At 40.8% G+C, this 19924-nt stretch overlaps 1 protein-coding gene across 1 annotated transcript in view; it reads right to left on the bottom strand.

Annotated features, from left to right (window-relative positions):
- The window catches only part of LOC308093369 (serotransferrin-like), a gene marked incomplete at its 5' end in the record, with an annotated part of 40584 nt that overhangs the window by 11871 nt on the left and 8789 nt on the right, over positions 1–19924 (bottom strand). Inside the window, 7 exons of the mRNA XM_080439703.1 lie at positions 14309–14475; positions 15055–15199; positions 15763–15932; positions 16165–16220; positions 17504–17660; positions 18868–19065; positions 19493–19595. Coding sequence (XP_080295829.1) covers positions 14309–14475; positions 15055–15199; positions 15763–15932; positions 16165–16220; positions 17504–17660; positions 18868–19065; positions 19493–19595 — 996 coding nt within the window. The remainder of the gene's footprint in view (positions 1–14308; positions 14476–15054; positions 15200–15762; positions 15933–16164; positions 16221–17503; positions 17661–18867; positions 19066–19492; positions 19596–19924) is intronic.

The following is a 19924-nucleotide window of genomic DNA, read 5'->3' as shown; positions in this document are numbered from 1 at the left end:
TTTAGGAATGTACATTTCAAGTATTCCTGGTGGGATTTCACACACCATCTGATGCTCGGACCCGTGGTTCGACCGCGGGGAACATAACCCTTGCATCCAGCCGCAGATGTAAATGCTGTGGATAAGGACAAAAATGTTAAAAACATAATTATAAGTTATATTATTTGTATTGAAAGAAACGTAACCACTTTAACGCTAGCGTGCGTCCCCATTCTGGGGCAAACATCCGCCGAGAGTATAGCCGATCTATGAGACGAAGAGATTTGGTGTCGATGGAGGGGGAAAAAAAGAGCAGGCTTCGTTGAGACCCCTGGGGGACACCGTTCAACAAACCATGCAGGGTTTAAGTGGCTAACAACTTTAACCCCTGCTGTCCCTGGTTCGGGCATGTTGGCAGACTTGGCACGGACACGCTCACAACACATCGTGATGCAACGCGTTAATGTGAACTTGTACATTTGCTATTTTCGAATAGCCAAAGTATAAATAGACCTGTCACAATCATTACATAATCACCTAATCGCAATTATTTGAGATAATCGCAAATATGTTTGCATAATCGTCATAATCGTTTCCATGTCATAATATTTTTAAACATTTTCAAAAATAGTGGAAATGGCACATCTACAAGCTCACAACACGTCACAATGCAAAACGTTGTGAGCTAAAAGTTTAACAGTTATTAAACATGTCAAGTCGTATTTTTTTCAGAAATGTAGTTTTGATTTATATGTTCCAAGGGAGATCCTCGTTGCAAGTCCCACTGGGAAGAGACCCCGTGGCAGACCGAGGACCAGATTGGGGGATTATATCTCCACACTGGCCTGGGAACGCCTCGGGATCCCCCATTAGGAAGTTGCTAATGTTGCTCTAGAAAGGGAAGACTGGAAATCTCTGTTGGAACTGTTACCCCGACCCAATTCCGGATAAGCGGTTGAAGATGGATGGATGGATGGATATTGAATGCCAAAAACACAATGAAATCATTTATTGCAATTATTTGGGTAAAATAGTACGATTTCACGATCGTGACAATAAGTCTAAAATGGTGCTTGTTAAGTGGCCTCTCAAAAATCCAACCTCGTGCCCAAGTCGTGAGAGGCGGAAAGGACTTAAAAGTACGGGATTGCCAGGCAGGGCGAAGTGCTTAAGTGGTTAATTATAACAATAATATTATATCGTCTCTGTCGGGTGGAAACCTCAAATGTCCAAAACTGTTACTTTCCAGGATTCAAATGCAAAAATAGCAAAAGCAGCAGATCTACAAGCTCAAAACGCGTCGCTTTGCGCCACGTTTCGAGCTTGTGGATCGGCTGCTTTTGATGCTTTTGTGTAACACTGTGTAGTATGATCAAGTAGGGCGTTCATTTACGAAAAAAAACACAACAAGTTAGAAAATGGAGATAAGAGGTTAACCCGACAGCAACGATATTATAATAATATTAGTATTAAAAAGGAATCTTGTTTACCAGCGTTTCCCAGCAACAAGGCCAGAAGGAGAAGCATGTTGGACAGTGAGAGTCTCCAGGTTAGAACAGCAGACAGGTGTTGTGCAGCATGGATGAACAGCAGGTGTTGAGACTCCTCCTGCTTTTATAGGGAAACATCCATGTGGGAGGAGTCTAGTCTGCCTGTTGAAAGACATAGAAAATGATGTTTCCTCATCATGGAAAGTTACAGGAAAGTTACAGGCAAACGGTCATTACACACCGGCGAATATGCGAATATGCGAATATACACAAAATTCGGACTCGTTCCGAATAATTAAAAGACGCTTTTTCACTCCATGTAAGCTTGCATGGACTTTATAAGGTTTTTTTAAAAAACGTATTATTCGCATGAAAAATTCGCCCCCGGTGTGTAAGGGGCTTAAGAATACAGTCAAAATATTAGTATTGCCTTCTCAGGTCCACTTAATAGCAATGGCATTATTTAATTTGAAATCTAAAATCTCTGTTTGGTGGAAACCTCATATGTCCGAAAACTGTAACTTTTCAGGATTCAAATTAACAGCAACACTTCGAAATGTGCTGCTTCGAGACGCATTTCGAGCTCGCGGATCTGCTATTGATACATTTGTGTGACACTGTAGTAGGATTAAGTAGGGCATTAATTTACGATTGGGTTAGGATGGGTAATTGTTAAGTGGTCAGGGTAAATGCAAAACGCAAATTCTACATAGTTCACTCCCAAAATGACTTTTTTTATATCGATTACTCACCCCATGGAGACTTGAATTTATGGATATTATTATTTTTTTTGTCGCATTCCTAAGCCAATAATTTGATGACCGGTTCCGGTAGGAGACACAAAGAGTCTCCTTTGTGTCTCCTACCAGAACCGCTGCCTACCGGTCCGCTGGTCATCAAATTATTGGCTTAGGAATGAACAAATATATAATAATAATAATAATAAACAAATATCCATGAATTCAAGTCTCCATGACTAATCGATAGAAAAAAAGAACATTTTTTTGGGGTGAACCATCCCTTTAAGTGCAAAGGTACAGTAGCAAATGCCCCCAACAACTAAACAGGACAAAATATTATAATACAATATATTATTATCATGAAGACTTGTCCATCTGATGTTCTGAATATTGAGACATCAAGTCCACTTTCACAATGGATGATATTCAATCCTTTCACACCCTCTGCAATGCTTTATCCCGTTTACCGACATGCAGGGTACCAGGCCATCGATGAATACACGTTGTCTCCTCACAAAAGAAGTCATGTGATACTTTAAAACTAGGAAGTATGAAATAACATTCACCCTTGACAGCGCAATACAAGGCCTTATCACTTCTTCCATTGTCGCTCTCTGTAAGGCTTAGATTCCTTTTCTCTCTTGCATTGGAACTGTGAGGAGAGAGAAAAGGCAGATGAAGCCAACAGCAAAAGTTAGGTAGTAACTAACTATATGTAATCGGGATTACGTAATTAGATTATGAAAGATAAACATCTATACTGTGATAGATACTGTACCATCTATACCAGATCACATTCAGAAAATGTGTAATTAGATCATAGAATTTGTCAAGGTAGCTTTTGATTATGTCTTTAAAATATGGCAATTTTTCAACCAACACCCTCAAGAGCTCAGCAGGAATTCAGCCTGGGTCCCTTTTCTCAATACAGACCCCTTGTGGCCTACAAGTGAAAGAAGGTATCTGTTCCCATTTCAGCAACTGGTGCCAACTAGTTAAATGAACGACATTCTTTGGCTCTGGTAAAAAAAACATTTTGTCCACCCAGGTGCATACCTTTCCCCAATCACCTGTCCCAGATTAGCCCTGGAGAGGCGTGCACGCCCACAAACCGTAAACTAATAAACCAATAAGTACTAAAACTATACTAATAATACCAAATAATAATAATAATAATCAAACAACCAACAAAAACACAAATAAACAGACAGACAGTCAAATGGCTTCTACATGGTTTCTCCTGAATGAAAATGGGGGGTCCGTGGCCTAAAACACCTCCAAAACAAGTGTTGTGTGTCAACTCCATCCCCACAGGACCCGTCCTGGTTGATGAGGAACCACTTGCGTTTGTGGAAGATTTCACTTATCTGGGCAGCCTTATCAGGAAGGATAGCGGGGCATCAAAGGACATCAAGGCAAGGCTGGGAAAGGCTCAGGGCGCCTTCTCCCAACTCTGTTCAATCTGGAGATCAAAGCAATACAGTCTTAAAACCAAGATGCTCCAATACAATAGCAATGTCAAGTCTGTTCTGCTGTATGGTTCCGAGAGCTGGCGAGTGGTCAAAACAGACACGAGGAAAATGGAAGTGTTCCACAACAGATGCCTCCGACGAATATGCCAGATCTTTTGGCCTAATAAAATCTCCAATAATGAACTGTACAAACAAACAGGGAGCCGGAGCATCACCAAGGATATTACACACAGACGCCTGAGATGGCTGGGACATGTGCTGAGGATGGAGCAGGACCACATCACAAAGGTCGCCTTAAGATGGACACCACCGGGCAAAAGAAAACCTAGGAGGCCCAAAACCACCTGGCGAAGAACAGTGACACAAGAGCTGGAACAGATTAACCTGTCATGGGGAGAGGCGCAACATGCTGCCAGGGACCGAATGCAATGGAGAGCGCTCATTGAAGCCTTATGTCCCATAGGGGACGAAGAGGGGTAAGTAATATATCAAACTGGGGGTCCTTGAAAGGAAAGCATTTGAGAACCACTGGTTTGACCCCTTTAATCACCTCAGGTTATTAGGCTAATTTTATACTTCATACAACACGGTCATTCAACAAAGCATGGATTTGCCTTTAGAGTTCATATGTAGAAGTTGGAGTGGTGCACAATGGACATTTTTGGTGAAACTGACTTTTGCACATCATTTTAAAGGTCTCTATGAGCTCTATCAGATGGTTACAAAAATATGGTCAATATAATTTTTACTTTTTTAAAATAAAGGCCTGGTCAGTATCATGTCATGTATCATGCCATTATCATGGCCAATATCATGGTCAGTACCATGGTCATTATCATGTCAGTATCATGACAGTATCATGGTGAGTATCATGTCAGTATCAATGTCAGTATCATGGTCAGTATCATGTCAGTATCATGGTCAGTATCATGTCAGTATCATGGTCAGTATCATGGTCAGTATCATGACAGTATCATGGTCAGTATCATGGTCATTATCATGTCAGTATCATGGTCAGTATCATGTCAGTATCATGTCAGTATCATGACAGTATCATGGTCAGTATCATGTCAGTATCTGCTCAGTATCAAAGTCAGTATCATGGTCAGTATCATGTCACTTGCACCCTATGCGCTCCAAGCACTCTCGTTATGTAGAAGTTGGAGTAGTGCACAGCATGGTTGTATAGAAACAGAATTAATTTGTAATATTATTACAAATAGACAACGTGTGTATTTATATAAACCAATCAAACAAACAAACAAACACACACACACTGGGGTCCAGTGTACTGTAGGTAGTCAGGTTGAGCGGGGTTTTTACTTTGTTTTTCTTCTGATTCTTCTTAGATCTCCACTAGTTTTTCTGCTGCCAGGAATGGAAGGTGCATGTCATGCACTGCATGACCTCTCCAGATATTAACCGTCTAGGTGTTGGTGTGTTGTGCAACATTACAGGACGACTGGGGTCACCTCCAGTCAACAGCCGTTTCTGTCTCTTCTTCTCACACCATTTTACTACAGCAGCTTGTCACCCAATATTTAAATGAGCAGTTGCCTGTGTGGTTTACAAGGGACACGCCACCATGTTGGATGAATGACAATAAAAAGAAACATCATGAATGCTAGGAGGACCTGTTCCTGCTTCTTTTATTTCTCCTCATTTTATCTCTCATTTCATGAATCTTTTAAGAAAGTCACAAAAGCAGGCTGTAAGTTGAAGACATGTCCAACTACATTGTTGTACATCAGAAGAAGAAGAAGAAATTGTGAAGGGTGAAGCCAAGTACTTGCATGTGTTTGACTCAGTGGTTCTTAAAGTGGGGTCCGGGGCTTTATCAGATGGATACAAAAATATGGTCATTATAATTTTTACTTTTTAAAATAAAAGGCATGATCAGTATCATCAGTGGTGTAAAGTAACTAAGTACATTTACTTAAGTTCTGTACTTAAAGGGTTAGTTCAGATTTTTTGAGTATTTTCTCTAGGAAATACTTACCATTAATGTAGTGGTTGCAAAAGGTATTAATTGATTGCCCGAGTCCCGTGGTCAGAGTTATGGTCCGGTTCTGATAAATATGAAGTAGTTCCGGTAGATTAGTAGATTTGGTGGGGGCCGCTCATTAAAAATAAACGAATTAAAAAAACTAGCGTCATTTGTATTGTTGACCTATTTCTACCATATAGAGCAGGTTTCGTTCAATTTCGACCCCTCTGTCACATGGTACTAATTTTTGTGTCATATATTTTGTGCGTGAGTAGGCTGCCGCGGCGCAGTGATTCTGGACACAAACATTAGTACCATGTGACAGAGGGGTCGAAATTGAACGAAACCTGCTCTATATGGCAGAAATAGGTCAACAATACAAATGACGCTAGTTTTTTTAATTAATTTGTGAGCTTTTAGATCTGCTATTTTCAAACATTTAGTACTTTTACTTTTGGTACTTTAAGTACATTTTGATACCAATACTTTTGTACTTTTACTCAAGTAAATTTTGAATGCCGGACTTTTACTTGTAACAGAGTACTTCTACATTGCAGTATTTATACTTTTACTTTTTTTTTAACGCTTGAGTACTTTTTCCACCACTGAGTATCATGTCAGTATCATGGCATTTGCGCTCAAGCCCTCTTGATATAGTGCACAGCATGGTTGTATAGAAAAAGAATGGAAGTTCCATATATTTAAAATAGACAACAGGTGTATTTATTTTAACCAATCATTAAAACAAACAAACAAACAAACAAACAAACACTGGGGTCCAGTGCAGGTAGTCAGGTTTTGTCTTTTTGTCCTCTGATTCTTCTGAGATCTGCTCTAGTTTTTCTGCTGGCAGGAATGGAAGGTGCATGACCTCTCCAGATCTAGTGGATAAGGAGAATGTTTTTAAAATAATAATTAAAAAAGGAACGGTTTACAAGGTTTTCCACCTGACAGCAACAACAATGATGATGATGACGTACGGGAACCACTGCCCTACTGCTCATTCTTTAGAGGTTTTTAAAATCTTTACACATTTTTTAATAATGTTTTTCTCCCTGGCCTTTAACGCATTAAGACCGGGAACGCATACAGTGTCATTTTAGATTTTTTTGCTATAACCATTATTTTATACTTTTGGCTATTTAAAAAAAAAATCATGAACATTTGTGCAAATCTTTGAATATATATTTTTTTAAAGCAAACATTTTTAACTCAAATCTTTGCTTCTGGGGATTCTAATGTCAATCTGAGCTTGTATATCTGCTATTTTTGAATAGCTAAAGAAATCTAAAGTGACACAGATGCGTTCCCGGATTGAATGGGTAAACTCGGTTCGACCGTGTAAACCATGGCCCTTACCGTGTAGCATACTTCTGACATGCTGTTTTTAGCTCTCCTTTTATACTCCAGTCGTAAAATGTTTTTATTTATGTTTAATAAATAACTTTAGAGTTGAGAAGTTTGAATCCATTTTTTTAAACATTTTAACCGTATTTTATACTTCGCTATTCGAACATAGCCACGCCATGTTGTGAGCTTTGAAAGATTGTGAAAAATGTAGAATACGATTTAGTTTTAACGTTTAACAACACAAATCTTCTCTTATGGGGGTCCCTGGCAAAACATCTTTTCAGATGGGGGTCTGCGGCCAAATACAGTATGGGAATTAAAAGTCTATAAAATATGTGTAGTTTAAAAATGTAGTAATCTCTGGCATTTCTTTATCCATACTGTAATACCAACCTGATTCAGTGCCAGCACACTGCCTGAGGGAGTTCATGGCAGTCATGTAGTCAGGTCCCAGGAATCCCTCAAAGCTTGTACCAGTTGGTACCTCCTGGAGGCACTTGGTGCTGCTCTTGAAAAGAGCTCCTTCAGACCGGAACATTCTGAACGTGGCATCGGCGACGTTGGTGCCAAACTTGGCCTGAACAGAAACAACAAGATTGTTAGGGCCCTATCTTGGGCGAAGCCTTACCCGTTGGCATTACCCGCTGCCCGTGAATTACGCACAAGGGAGCTGGCACTGTCCCTAAATGGTATCTTGCGGCCACTATACGGGCCTGGAGGTGTGCCCGTGGGCGTGTTGTTGCGCTTTCCTATCTTGCACACACGTTTGGGAAAGCGCATAGCGGATTCTAAAACCACCCGCTATGCCAAATTTGTTTGGTAGAGCGCGCCTGAAATGGACATCGAGCTGGGCGCACAACGGCACAACATTCAGAGGTTTTTAAAAAATTGCTTGCACTATGGGCAATTATTTTTGTATTAGCTTGGCACCGAATGAGTTAAGCTTATCAAATTTGATCTGCATTTGCTATAACCATACCAGACCATTTCCTTTAATTAATCAAGCACACAAGCAGATTGCTGTCATTTAAAGTTCTCTATAACCAGCAATGTGTGAGTGATACTTCTGTGTATGAAATATAATTTCATTCCAAGGTAACGCTGCTCTTCAATGGGCAGAAAGGGAGAGAGCGTAAGATTGCATTGGGGATAATGGCTTGTGCAGTTTTCTCTTAAAGGCAATGGCATCTGGCATGGTTTTATTATTGTAACGCCAAAACCAAACCTTTGCATAATGTAACGGGTAGTGCAGGTGTTTTAGGGATAAGGCTGGTGTCCGAAAATAGCAACTTTTGCTCGGGAACGCTCCTTGCGCAATGCTAAATCCCCAAATAGTGGATTTAGCCACTCTTGGCTAAAATAGGGACCCTAGTCTTTTCTACATTTCAATCATGTGTACTTTTCTTTCTTTTTTTAGGGTGAAATCTATCTTGGTAAAAATCCATGCAATGAAGATCATATTCAATGTCTGCCCTAAAGTACAGGTTTTAAAAGTTTTGGCTGTTTTGGCTAATAATATACTGTATATAAAATAAAATCACTTTCAATCATTTTTAATTCAAAATCAATTCACAAGATTATTGTGCCTGTTTATCCACTTGGTGTCCACCTGATGTCCATATTTTGGGCATGTCATTATTGTCAAAATAATAAAACAAATCCATACATTCAATAAAACACATTTTCAAAACATTTCAAAAACAGCCGTTCTAAATGCAAACAGCGTGAGCTCAAAGATGAGCTCTGCCAGGTGCGCTACCACCAACCTGCTCGAACTGGAGCACGCGCACCACATCGTCACGTGTCTCTGGGCGGGTCACCACAGCGTGAGCGGGGACCTTGGCCAGGTTGCATGAGGTGTAGTCAGAGATGCGGACGGCTGTGTCGCTCCCAGGACAGATCAGCCTGTAGTCTTCAGACAAGATATTCTGAGCCCATGTGGGACCGTTGCCTTGAGAAGAGAAATGTTTTTAGAGTAAACTCAAGGTACTGTACATCATAGGTTAGGTCACATGAAAGAATTCAGTTCAATCTCTGGAGGGGGCTGTAATTGGTACGGAGAAGAAAATGACTTTATTTTAAAAACGTATAATAATCACCATGATCATAATAATTCGCACAGATATCTATGTATTTAGGTTTATTGTGCCAGTTTAACCATGTTCAACCTGACCTCCCCTATTATTGTGCTTGTCATTATTGTTGAAAAGAATAAAACGTTTAAAATAAAACATATATATTTTTTTTAAATCTAAAAACAACATATATAGCAGATCTACAAGGCTATATGTCTATTTGGGATGGAACGGTTTCCTTGGCATGGAGACGTTTGGGAGAAGCCCTGCATGAGGAGAATGTGGGGAGTACTCACCATCACTGAGTCCTGGGACAGTGGTGTGTTTGATGAAGGCAACATCTCCAGAACCCTCAGCAAGACATCTATGGCATTAACAATAGAAAGAGTACAATATATTTAAGCTCTATTATGATGGGTTTTTTTTGTCCAATCTGTATGGTTAATACAATTCAACTTATTCAATTGGGGTGGTTGTATTTGGTCTCCCGGCTACTCTATTGACACATGATCCTGTGTATAGGTTGGACACGACCTTTGACACAATCCTGTTTCTGGTTTGACACAATGGTCAAAATTCAATTTATCCCCTGAGCAAGGCACAATTAGCTCAGTGGTAATAAAATAAAAATAAAAATAGCACAGTTATAGCTAAAAGTGGAAGAGCGATTGATGGATGGATGTCAGTCATGTTATCACCGGTTGTAATTCTTTTGGTTTGTGCTGACGTAAGCAAATGGTGAATTTTGTTTTGTTTTTACAGGAAGAAAGGGTAACAAAAAAACATTTATACTTTATACAGGTCAAAATTGCCCTGGTGCCCCCTACCTGAAAGCCCCGTCATAGCCGTAGTAGCGCTCTTCAGGGCTGGCTAGGCATTTACCATGTCCCGTGTCATTACCAATACACTGCTGACACAGGTGAGAGCCTTCAGGAGATCCAGGAGCACAGCCGCTACTGAAGAACTCAGCTTAAGAGAAGAGAAGACACTCAGTCTGTGGCCGAGAGATCAATCACTGTCTCACAATTTAACATTTTAAAGGGAAAGCTCTAGCACACTCATTAAAAGCACACATTAAAAGTAAAGCGTATAGTTTGTATTCAGACATTCAGATAAGCATTTGTCATGAATCAGTCTCTAGTGGTCCTGTAAACAAAAACACATGACATGACCACATGAATACAGGTAACTTATTAACAGCATCTCTAGCTAACCTTTAATTAATTAAGTAATTAATTAATTGAGTAAGCAAGTAACACATTAATTTAAAGATAGGGTAAGTGATGTTTTTTGGTTTAAATAAAAGGTTAAAGCACTATATTCTGATAGTAATCATTACCAGAGTGTATGTTCAGTAACAGGGGTCTCCCCATCTCTCCAGCTCTTTAATAAACAGAAAATACATTGTCAGGTAGGTGTCAACATTTCGGTCAATTGGGAGAGAGTACCCATTTATCAGCTATCAGCTATCATTTATCGTGTTCCAGTTCCAATTTTGTCTGCTCATATCTTTATGTCATCACATCCAATTTCACTTGTTTAATCTGTATCCTGAATTTCCTGAATAATAAAGGAGACTCCTGTTACTGAAAAAACACTCTATAGCAATGAGTACTGTAGCACTGTCTATAGCACTGTGTCAGAAAGTAGCTTTCCACAAGGCCACTAAGCTATACAACTTGCAGTCATCTTTTAATTGTGCACTAAAATGAGAGAGAGAGAGAGCAAGAGCATGTAGGTGACAATTCCACAACATGCTTACTGAAGTTACAGTTGCCAACGCGTTGATGGATGTGGCCCATGGGGATGTTCCAGCCGGCAGTTTTGCCACGGCCAGTGTGGCAGGACCTCTTGCCCTCCAGGTTGGCCCAGGTCACCCCAGACGCACCCTTCACCACGGCTACAGCGTAGTAAGAGGAGGCTGATGCTGTGGGTGAAGGATTAGACAGACTAATGATAGCCAAAGAAACATGTGGTGCAAAATGTTGATAGTTATTACAGAGACTGGACATTGTGACCTAAAGGTCACAGCTAGCTAGAGGAAAGGCCATGAGGTCACCAGTGGTGGAAAAAGTACTCAAATGTTTTACGTAAAAGTGTCAATGTAGCAATGTAGAAGTACTCGGTTACAAGTAAAAGTCCAGAATAAAAAATGTGCTTGAGTAAAAGTACAAAAGTATTGGTATCAAAATGTACTTGAAGTACCACAAGTAAAAGTACTAAAATATTTGAAAATAGCAGATCTACAAGCTCACAACGCGTCGCGATGCCACGCGTTGTGAGCTTGTAGATCGTCTATTTTCAAATAGCCTAGGTATACAATAGGGCTAAAGTGGTTAATGTATATTTCATAATGCAATAATGTATATCTGCAAAGTAACTAAAGTTTTCAAATAATTGTAGTGGAGTAAAAGTACAATATTTGCCTCGTGAGATGTAGTGGAGTAAAAGTAAAAGTATAGACAATTGGAAATACAAAATGGCACTTAAGTACAGTACTTGAGTAAATGTACTTAGTTACTTTACACCTCTGGAGGTCACCAAAGTCAGTTGGGTTCATCCTCCTTTTTGGGATGGACTGACGTTAGCAGCTTCACTACAAAATAAGTAAATAAATAAATAAAGTAGTAGTACAGACAGGTGTACACTACAGTACTTACAACCATTCTGGTCACTGCATTGTCCTGTCAGGAGGGCCAGAGATGTAAACAATATTAGTGTTGACATAGAAGACATAGAAGAGAATCATATTAGTTATACACAGTACAGTATACAGTATGTGCGCAAGTGGAAATGTCACACTGGTTTTCCTGGACTTCAGTTTCACCGTTAACAGCCATCATCACACAAACCCCAATCTGGGAACCCATAGTGAAGAAAAAAAAGGGGGGAAAAACAGCGCCCTCTGCTGTTTTTTTCCCCTTTCTGTAGAGCTCTGAATCTGTTTTGAGAGATCACACAAACCCTGACAGACAAACTGTCACTACTTGGATCTTTGTGCAACCGGGAACTGGATGTTTTGACTAAAAAGGCCAATCCGTGAAGCTGATGGAGTTTTTAAACTGAATATTTTACAGTGACTTGGATCAATTTTCCGACTTGGATCAATGAATGAATGAAACCAACGTAGTATACTTTAAGTTCTTATTCATAGATCGGTATCACAATGAAAACTCATATTCAAGGTTTTAACCCATTTTGGGCGGGAACCCCTATTTGTAACTATACCTTTCAGGAAGGGAACCCCTTTTGGGGTTCTTGTTGCTATCTACAGTATATAGCAACATACATTTGTTGTAATTTTTGAATAAATATTTGAAGTTTTTGATGGTGTTTTTTTAACCGGCCTCATGTCTAAATGGGTTAAAGGAAAAACACCAGGACATTTATTTTTTGTATTAATGTAATATTATGATTAAAATCATAGTATTTTGCCAATGATTTGGGGTCCAAAATCATTACCCTCATGGCCCACCAGTGGGCCCAAGCTCACAGGTTGGGAACAGCAAGGTTTTTCAAAGTGGGTGCAGTGCCAGTGACACCCTATAGGGTGCCATGACGCAAGTCCAGGGGTGCCGTAGAATACTTTGATAATATTTGGAATTCATCAACATCACTTCAGTTTAACCACTTAGACCCTCAGTTACATGCACTGTGCTTGGTGCGTTCTTTTTCTATATCTCACCCAAATCTCTTCTATATATGTTTCCTTGTCACATACCGTATGATTTACATATTTATGTACCATAATATGACATATAAGGTGCCATACAGTAACAATGTAATTCAGGGCTGGATGAAAAAGTTATTTACAGGGGTGTCCTGAACCAAAAAAGTTTGAGAAGCACTGTTCTACAGTACATAATGTTTTACCTGCATCATACTGCTCCACCATAAATGGTAAATGGTGCATTTATATAGCGCTTTTATCTAAAGCGCTTTACATAGATTACATTCACCCATTCACTCACACATTCATACACAGATGGCGCCGGCGGAGGAAACCATGCAAGGCACCAACCTGCTCATCGGGAGCAATTAGGGGTTCAGCGTCTTGCTCAAGGACACTTCGACACTAACTCTGGGGAAGCCCCCCAGCCCGGGGATCGAACTGGGAACCTTGCGGTTTCCAGTTCACTCTACCCGGCCACTCTACCCCTGAGCCTCTGCCGCCACCATGGCAAGGATAAGACAGTATACTGCTCCACCATGGCAGGGATAAGATAGTGTTTTACCTTCATCATACTGCTCCACCATGGCAGGGATAAGACCACACTTTCCAGCTGTGTAGACATGTCCTCCGTCCAGGGCCATGGCATCTGCCTCGTTCCTCTGGGAAGCAGACAGGAGAATGCTTTCGTTTTTTGGGGGGGGTTTAGTTTAGTTTATTTCAGTCAATTATGTAGCTAGCAACATAAAGTTTAGATTTTATAGGCAATACAATTTCTTCTTTTTTTAAATAACCACATTTCTGACCGAAAAGGTAAAAAAACGAAAAACAAAGAAGCTAAAGTAAAGCAGTCAAAATGGGAAGGAAAAGAAGAAACAAAGTACAAGGACAAGACACTTTACATGTACACGTTTGCTGTACTGTACATTTATGTATAAACATGTTATAATAAATAAGTTGTTCATGCAGAAGGCACATTCCTTTAGTTTTTTTTAATAATCATCTATCATCTAGTTTTTAAGATTTTTTTAATGTGTTTAATGAGCTGCACAATTTCACATCCTTATCAGTCAAATGATTCTTAGGTAGGGTTGGTTGGATTTGAAATCCATGCCACTGCTTTTGATCAACCAATACATAGGACCACAATGAAAGTCCCCAGGACTTTTTTGTGTTATCCTTTTAGCCTTAATGTCTTACCGATCTACAAGCTCACAACGCGTCGCATCGTGACGCGTTGTGAGCTTGTAGATCTTGTAGATCTGCTATTTTCAAACATTTTTGTACTTTTGGTACTTTAAGTACATTTTGATGCCAATACTTGCCAGTACTTTTACTCAAGTACATTTTTAATTCCGGACTTTTACTTGTAACAGAGTACTTCTACATTGCAGCATTGGTACTTCTACTTAAGTAAAACATTTGAGTACTTTTACTGTACCACTGCTTACTGTACCACGTGTTAGTCATTTCTGACTAACAAAGCATTCAATCAATAACAACAATAACATAAAAAAAAAAAGCCCAAGCTTGTAAGTGTTTTACCAGTATCTTCTTCACACAGTCGTCCACCGTGGAGGCGCTCCGACAGTTAATATAGGTGAGGCCATGCACCAGGTCGCTGGCGCTCCACAGGTTACATGTGTCAGTCTGCTCCTGGCCCACAGCACACCACCTGATGGCGCCACGCGTTGCAGCCACAGCGGTTGACTCTGGATAGCAAAGAAAATAAGGAAACAATCAAATAATTTGTCGCTGTCTGTCGGGCAGAAGCCTCTTATCTCCATATTATAATGGCCCTATACTTGATCATACTAACAGCGTCACACTAATGAAGTATCAAAAGTAGCAGATCTACAAGCTTGAAACGTGGCGCCAAGCGACGCGTTGTGTAGGCTCACACATGTCGGCTCACACATGTAGGCTCACACATACACACAAGCATGCATAGGCGCGCGCGGGCAGGCGGACACACACACACACACGCGCGCGCGCGCGTGAAAACATACTTTATCGCTGGCCCGGTCTTCGGCCTGGCATAGATGATCATAATGTATGTTAATGTATGTTTCATAATATCATAATTTATATCTGAAAGGTAACTAGTAACTAAAGTTTTCAAATAATTGTAGTGGAGTAAAAGTACAATATTTTCCTCTGGCTAAACTGTAAACTGTGTGCGTGCGTGCGTGCGTGCGTGCGTGCGTGCGTGCGTGCGTGCGTGCGTGCGTGCGTGCGTGCGTGCGTGCGTGCGTGCGTGCGTGCGTGCGTGCGTGCGTGTCTATTCTTACTTTTGTTCAGGGAACGGATGATGCTCATGTACTCGGCGCCCAGATACACGAAGGCATCAGTGTCAGTTGGCAGCTGCACCAGGCTCTGTGTGGAGTCCTTGAACATCAGGTTCTTGCCTGTGGAGGAGGAGAACAGGTCGAACACCTGCAAGGCACAAAGCAACTCAATAGTTATTTTATAGATTATGAAGTCAAACAAATATTTTGCGATATAAAAAAAAAAAAACACTTAAGATTTTTGAAAAAGAGACAACAAAAACGGAAAATTATGGATAATAAGGCCTCGCCCAAATTAGACATTATGCAGGCAAATCTACAAGCAGTCTTATTCTGCAAATATCTGCATCAAGTAACACAGCGATTCCCAACATGTGGGCCGGGACCCACTGGTGGGCAGTGAGGATATTGCAAGTGGGCCCCCACATAAAAATATTTTTTACAATATGTAAAAAAAAACAATGGCATTTTTCCTTTAAAACCACGAGTTTTCATTGTGATACCGATAAATAGGAACTTAAAATATACCATGTTATTATTCCATTGAGCCTAGCCGGAGCACAATAGATAGTTAGATACAGTATGGGCAGACGTTAATTTACGAGAGAAAAAAAACACACACAAAATGTTGGAGAAATATGGAGATAAGAGGTTTCTGCCCGACAGCAATGATATTTGTGTGTGTGTGTGTGTGTGCCAGCTGTGTCTTACGGTGGCAGCCGAGGTGAGTTTAGTGAAGATGAGGGCGGCCAGCTCCGGCTCGTGCAGGCGGGTGACCACGGCGTGGGCCGGCACCTTGGCCAGATGACAGCTCTTGTAGCTGTCGATGCTGGCTCTGCTGCCGTCCTTACACAGCAACTCATAGCTGTCCTTCACTTCGTCTGCGCGCACGCACGCACACACACACACACACACACACACACACACACACACACACAAAGTTATAGAGTGTAAACCCTGGTAGGACAGGAAAGTTACAGGTTGCAGCTTTAAATACATAATATTGTAGCCCGCGACCCACTAGACTACTTGACTAGTACAGCCTTGTGTATATAAATCAATATGAACGCAGCCGTTATTTCATATCAGTGTAGAACATGTTGTAATACTGACCAGGAACAGTGGTGTGTTTGACAAAGGCCACGTCTCCACTTCCGTCCACCAGGCACCTGTATGAGACGATTACAATTTACAATTTAGGCATTCAGCAGACGCAGAGTGAAGGTCCTTACACATCTGGAGCCTTTATTTTAATATATTTATATATCTATTTATTTATATTTTCATGCAATCAATTCACATTCATTTACACTGCTGTTTGTGTCAAGAGTGCATATTACGCTGCGATAAAGTGATGTAATTCATTTTGGAAAAAGAGGTCAATTTTAGAATAAAAGACGAATAAAAGCATCAACCTGTATGAATGAGGAATCACCAAATTAATAGTTTACGCTCCCAGTGTGTAAGGACCTTAACTAAGCATGAACAAATCAGACACTGATATGGGGGAAAAAAACAATATTCTATAATGATGTTATGCTTTTGTATAATGATGTTATGAAAATGACTAGAGCAAAGCAAACTGCCTGCGCTTTCCTAATGTGAAGTTATGTTTTGCTAGAATAGATTGACTAATAAGCCTGCTTTGTACTTTCCCTTACTCCCTTAGTTGACCTTGTTTATGAGAGGGTCTACCGAACCCTGATGTTCACCTTAGCAGTGCTGGCCACTTCTGACCACTTAACAGTTAAGTGGTGGGGCGCCGATGGCCTAGTGGTCATGGCGCATACCAAGACAGTGAGTCGCAGGTTCGATCCCCGAACCCAGCAGCCTTTGCTGCATGTCACTCCCTGTCTCTCTCTCCCTGGTCTTCACTGTACTCCAAATTAAGGCAGAAAAGCTCAACAAATATCGTTAAAAAAAAAGAAAATCACACCCTGTGTGAAGTGGGCGGTGTCTTGCTAGCCAATCACAATACTGAATGGAGTCAACCAATCATGTACAAAAGATAAATACATTTATCGAAACACTCTTTATGATGGACGAAACCATAACTTTAAAAAAACCAATTTATGTTTTTTTTAAAGTTATGGTTTCTTATATAGGGCTATGCACGTGTGTCATGTGACACTGGCCAATCACAGTCCTGAATAGATTGTGATTGGCCAATCACAGCGCAGGATAATTGCACAAATTTCCAAACCTCACTTATAGGGGCGGTTTCACTGCCCAAGATAATTGTACAAATTTCCAAACCTCACTTATAGGGGCGGTTTCACTGCCCAAGATAATTGTACAAATTTCCAAACCTCACTTATAGGGGCGGTTTCACCGCCCAAAAACAGTTCAGTGGTCAGATGGGTGAGCCGCGACCGCCTTCGAGATTTTCAAGTGGGTCCTGATCCACAAAAGGTTGATGCACATGTTACAATGAGGAGGGAGATATACTCACTGGAATGCCCCTGCATAGCCGTAGTAAGGGTTGGACGGTGAGCGATCACAGTTTGGCTCGATGGATGAGGCCTCGCTGGGACACTGCTGACACAGCTTGGGAAACGTATCAGGGTCAGCTCCTGGTGCGCAGCTGGCCGAGAAGAAATTACTCACCGCTAGAAAGCCAGAATAATCATGTTTAATTTACGACACACTGACATGGATAACACAGTGTAACCATTGATAATGTACGCATCTCTCTAAGACCAATGGAACCTTGGATTGACCACACCACACCATATATGGTTGGAGGAACCCAGAAAAAAAAAACAATTGCACGTAGCTCATAGGCTTGTTTAAAGGAATATTTCACCCCCAAAATGACTTTTATTCTATCAGTTACTCACCCCGTGAAGCTTTGAATAAATAGAGAGTTTTAGTTTTTGTTGCATTACTTTATGGTGCATGAGGAATTTAAAAGAAATGAAAGAAAACACGAATAAGAAAATAGGGTGTCCCCCATGCCTAAAAATAGGGGTCCAAGACAGATAAACAACGACTTTCGACTATTTCCCACTTGTAATATCCTCACAGCCACAGCGCTGGACTACTAGAGCACTATACAAGTACAAGGACCCACTCATGCATTCTGTTTATTTAACGTACTTTGTTGTATTAGTCATGTGTTCCGTTAAGTCCACAATGGAAACTAGAAAAATTTGCTCCTCGGCGCACAGATCTCCGCCAGGGCAGGTAGCTTATTGTGGGCCAGCAATGTTTCACGGCAATCGGACGCTGGGTTCATCATTTGAGGCATTTTGTTCAAAGCGGGCCACTCCTGCAAACTTTGGAAGCCATTCTTAGCCAATCAAAAAATTTGACAGAGTTGTCTTGTTCACATGACTATAGAGATACTGTGTACCGATTTGGACAAAATCTCTACGAGTAATATCACACATTTATGTTGTCCCAAACCGATATGGGACGTGAGGTTCTGCTCTGGCATCCAGGGAGTGTTTGAGCACAGTTTCACACCGATAGGGCCAACGGTGCCGGAGATTAGCTGTCTGACACAGTCAGACGGACACACACACACACACACACACACACACACACACACACACACACACACACACACACACACACACACACACACACACACACACACACACACACACACACACACACACACACACACACACACACACACACACACACACACACACACACACACACACACACACACAAGGACGAACGGACAGGGGCGAAAACATAGTCTCGTATTGGACTGGACATTGTTGTGTTTTATCCTTGATAGTTTGTACTCTTGTCATTTTGTACGGTTAACTTTCATATCAATCAAATAAACATTAAAAAACTCACCCAGTTCCAAGGCTTGCTTGTCCACGCCGGCCCACACGATCCCATTGGCTCCCAGGGAGAGCAGAGTTCCTATGGGAATGTTCCAGCCGGCAGACTTCCCCAGTCCAGTGTGGCAGGACCTCTTTCCTTTCAGCTCATTGATGTTGAAGCTGGAGCTCTTCTTTACCACAGCCAGAGCATAGTAACAGGTGTCTGAGTCTGCATGGTCCAATACAGAGCACACAGGATTTAACATTTAACCAACCTGGTGTCCCTATTTTGACGCACATCAGTCATTATAGGCAACACATTTCATGATTTTTTTTCCTTCAAATTTTCAATAATAGCAAAAGTAGCATTACAAGCTCACAATGCGTTGCAACTTGACATGTTAAAGAAGTAGTTCACCCAAAATAATATTTATGTTCTTTCAAGTACACACCCCATGAAGCCTTGAAAATCTAAAATGTCTCAGGGAGACAAAATACAACCAACCCAAATGTATAAGTTATATTGTATTAACATACTCTACCATACATATTTGACAAAATTACATTTTATTCAAAATTCAAAATCAAAATCTTTTAAAAATCTAGCCATAATTAGGAGAAATAGATGCTGCATCAGGTACAACTATGCATCTTACCTGGGCCATAGTCCTCAGCGATAATGGGGTGCAGGTTGTAGACAGTCGTTCCAGCTGTGTAGATGTCTCCTCCATCCAGAGTGATGGCATCTGCTTCATTGTCCTGTCAAAAACACATCTTTATCATCTTGCTACTAAACAACATTTGCACATTTGCTGAGGCCTGGTAGCTCTCTCTTGACACCAACATTGCCAGTGTAGTTTTGGAATTAAATGGTTGTTCCTTGTTTGCCTTGGTCAGTTATGTCAGTAAATGTGCACACAAAAAAACTTGATTGTGTCCTTATTATGGTATTGGCGGTAGTTGTGCATATATTATTTTGATAGCTATCGAGATTAAAACTGCAATCTGTAAATTGTATGTCCTACCCCGGGATTTGATAAAAGCGATCTCACCCAGGTGCTGGACAAACACTGATCAACAGTAAAAAT

The sequence above is a fragment of the Gymnoscopelus braueri genome (assembly GCF_963280865.1).
Source record: "Gymnoscopelus braueri genome assembly, chromosome: 10".
NCBI lineage: Eukaryota > Metazoa > Chordata > Actinopteri > Myctophiformes > Myctophidae > Gymnoscopelus > Gymnoscopelus braueri.
This window is presented reverse-complemented; position numbering and strand designations above follow the sequence as displayed.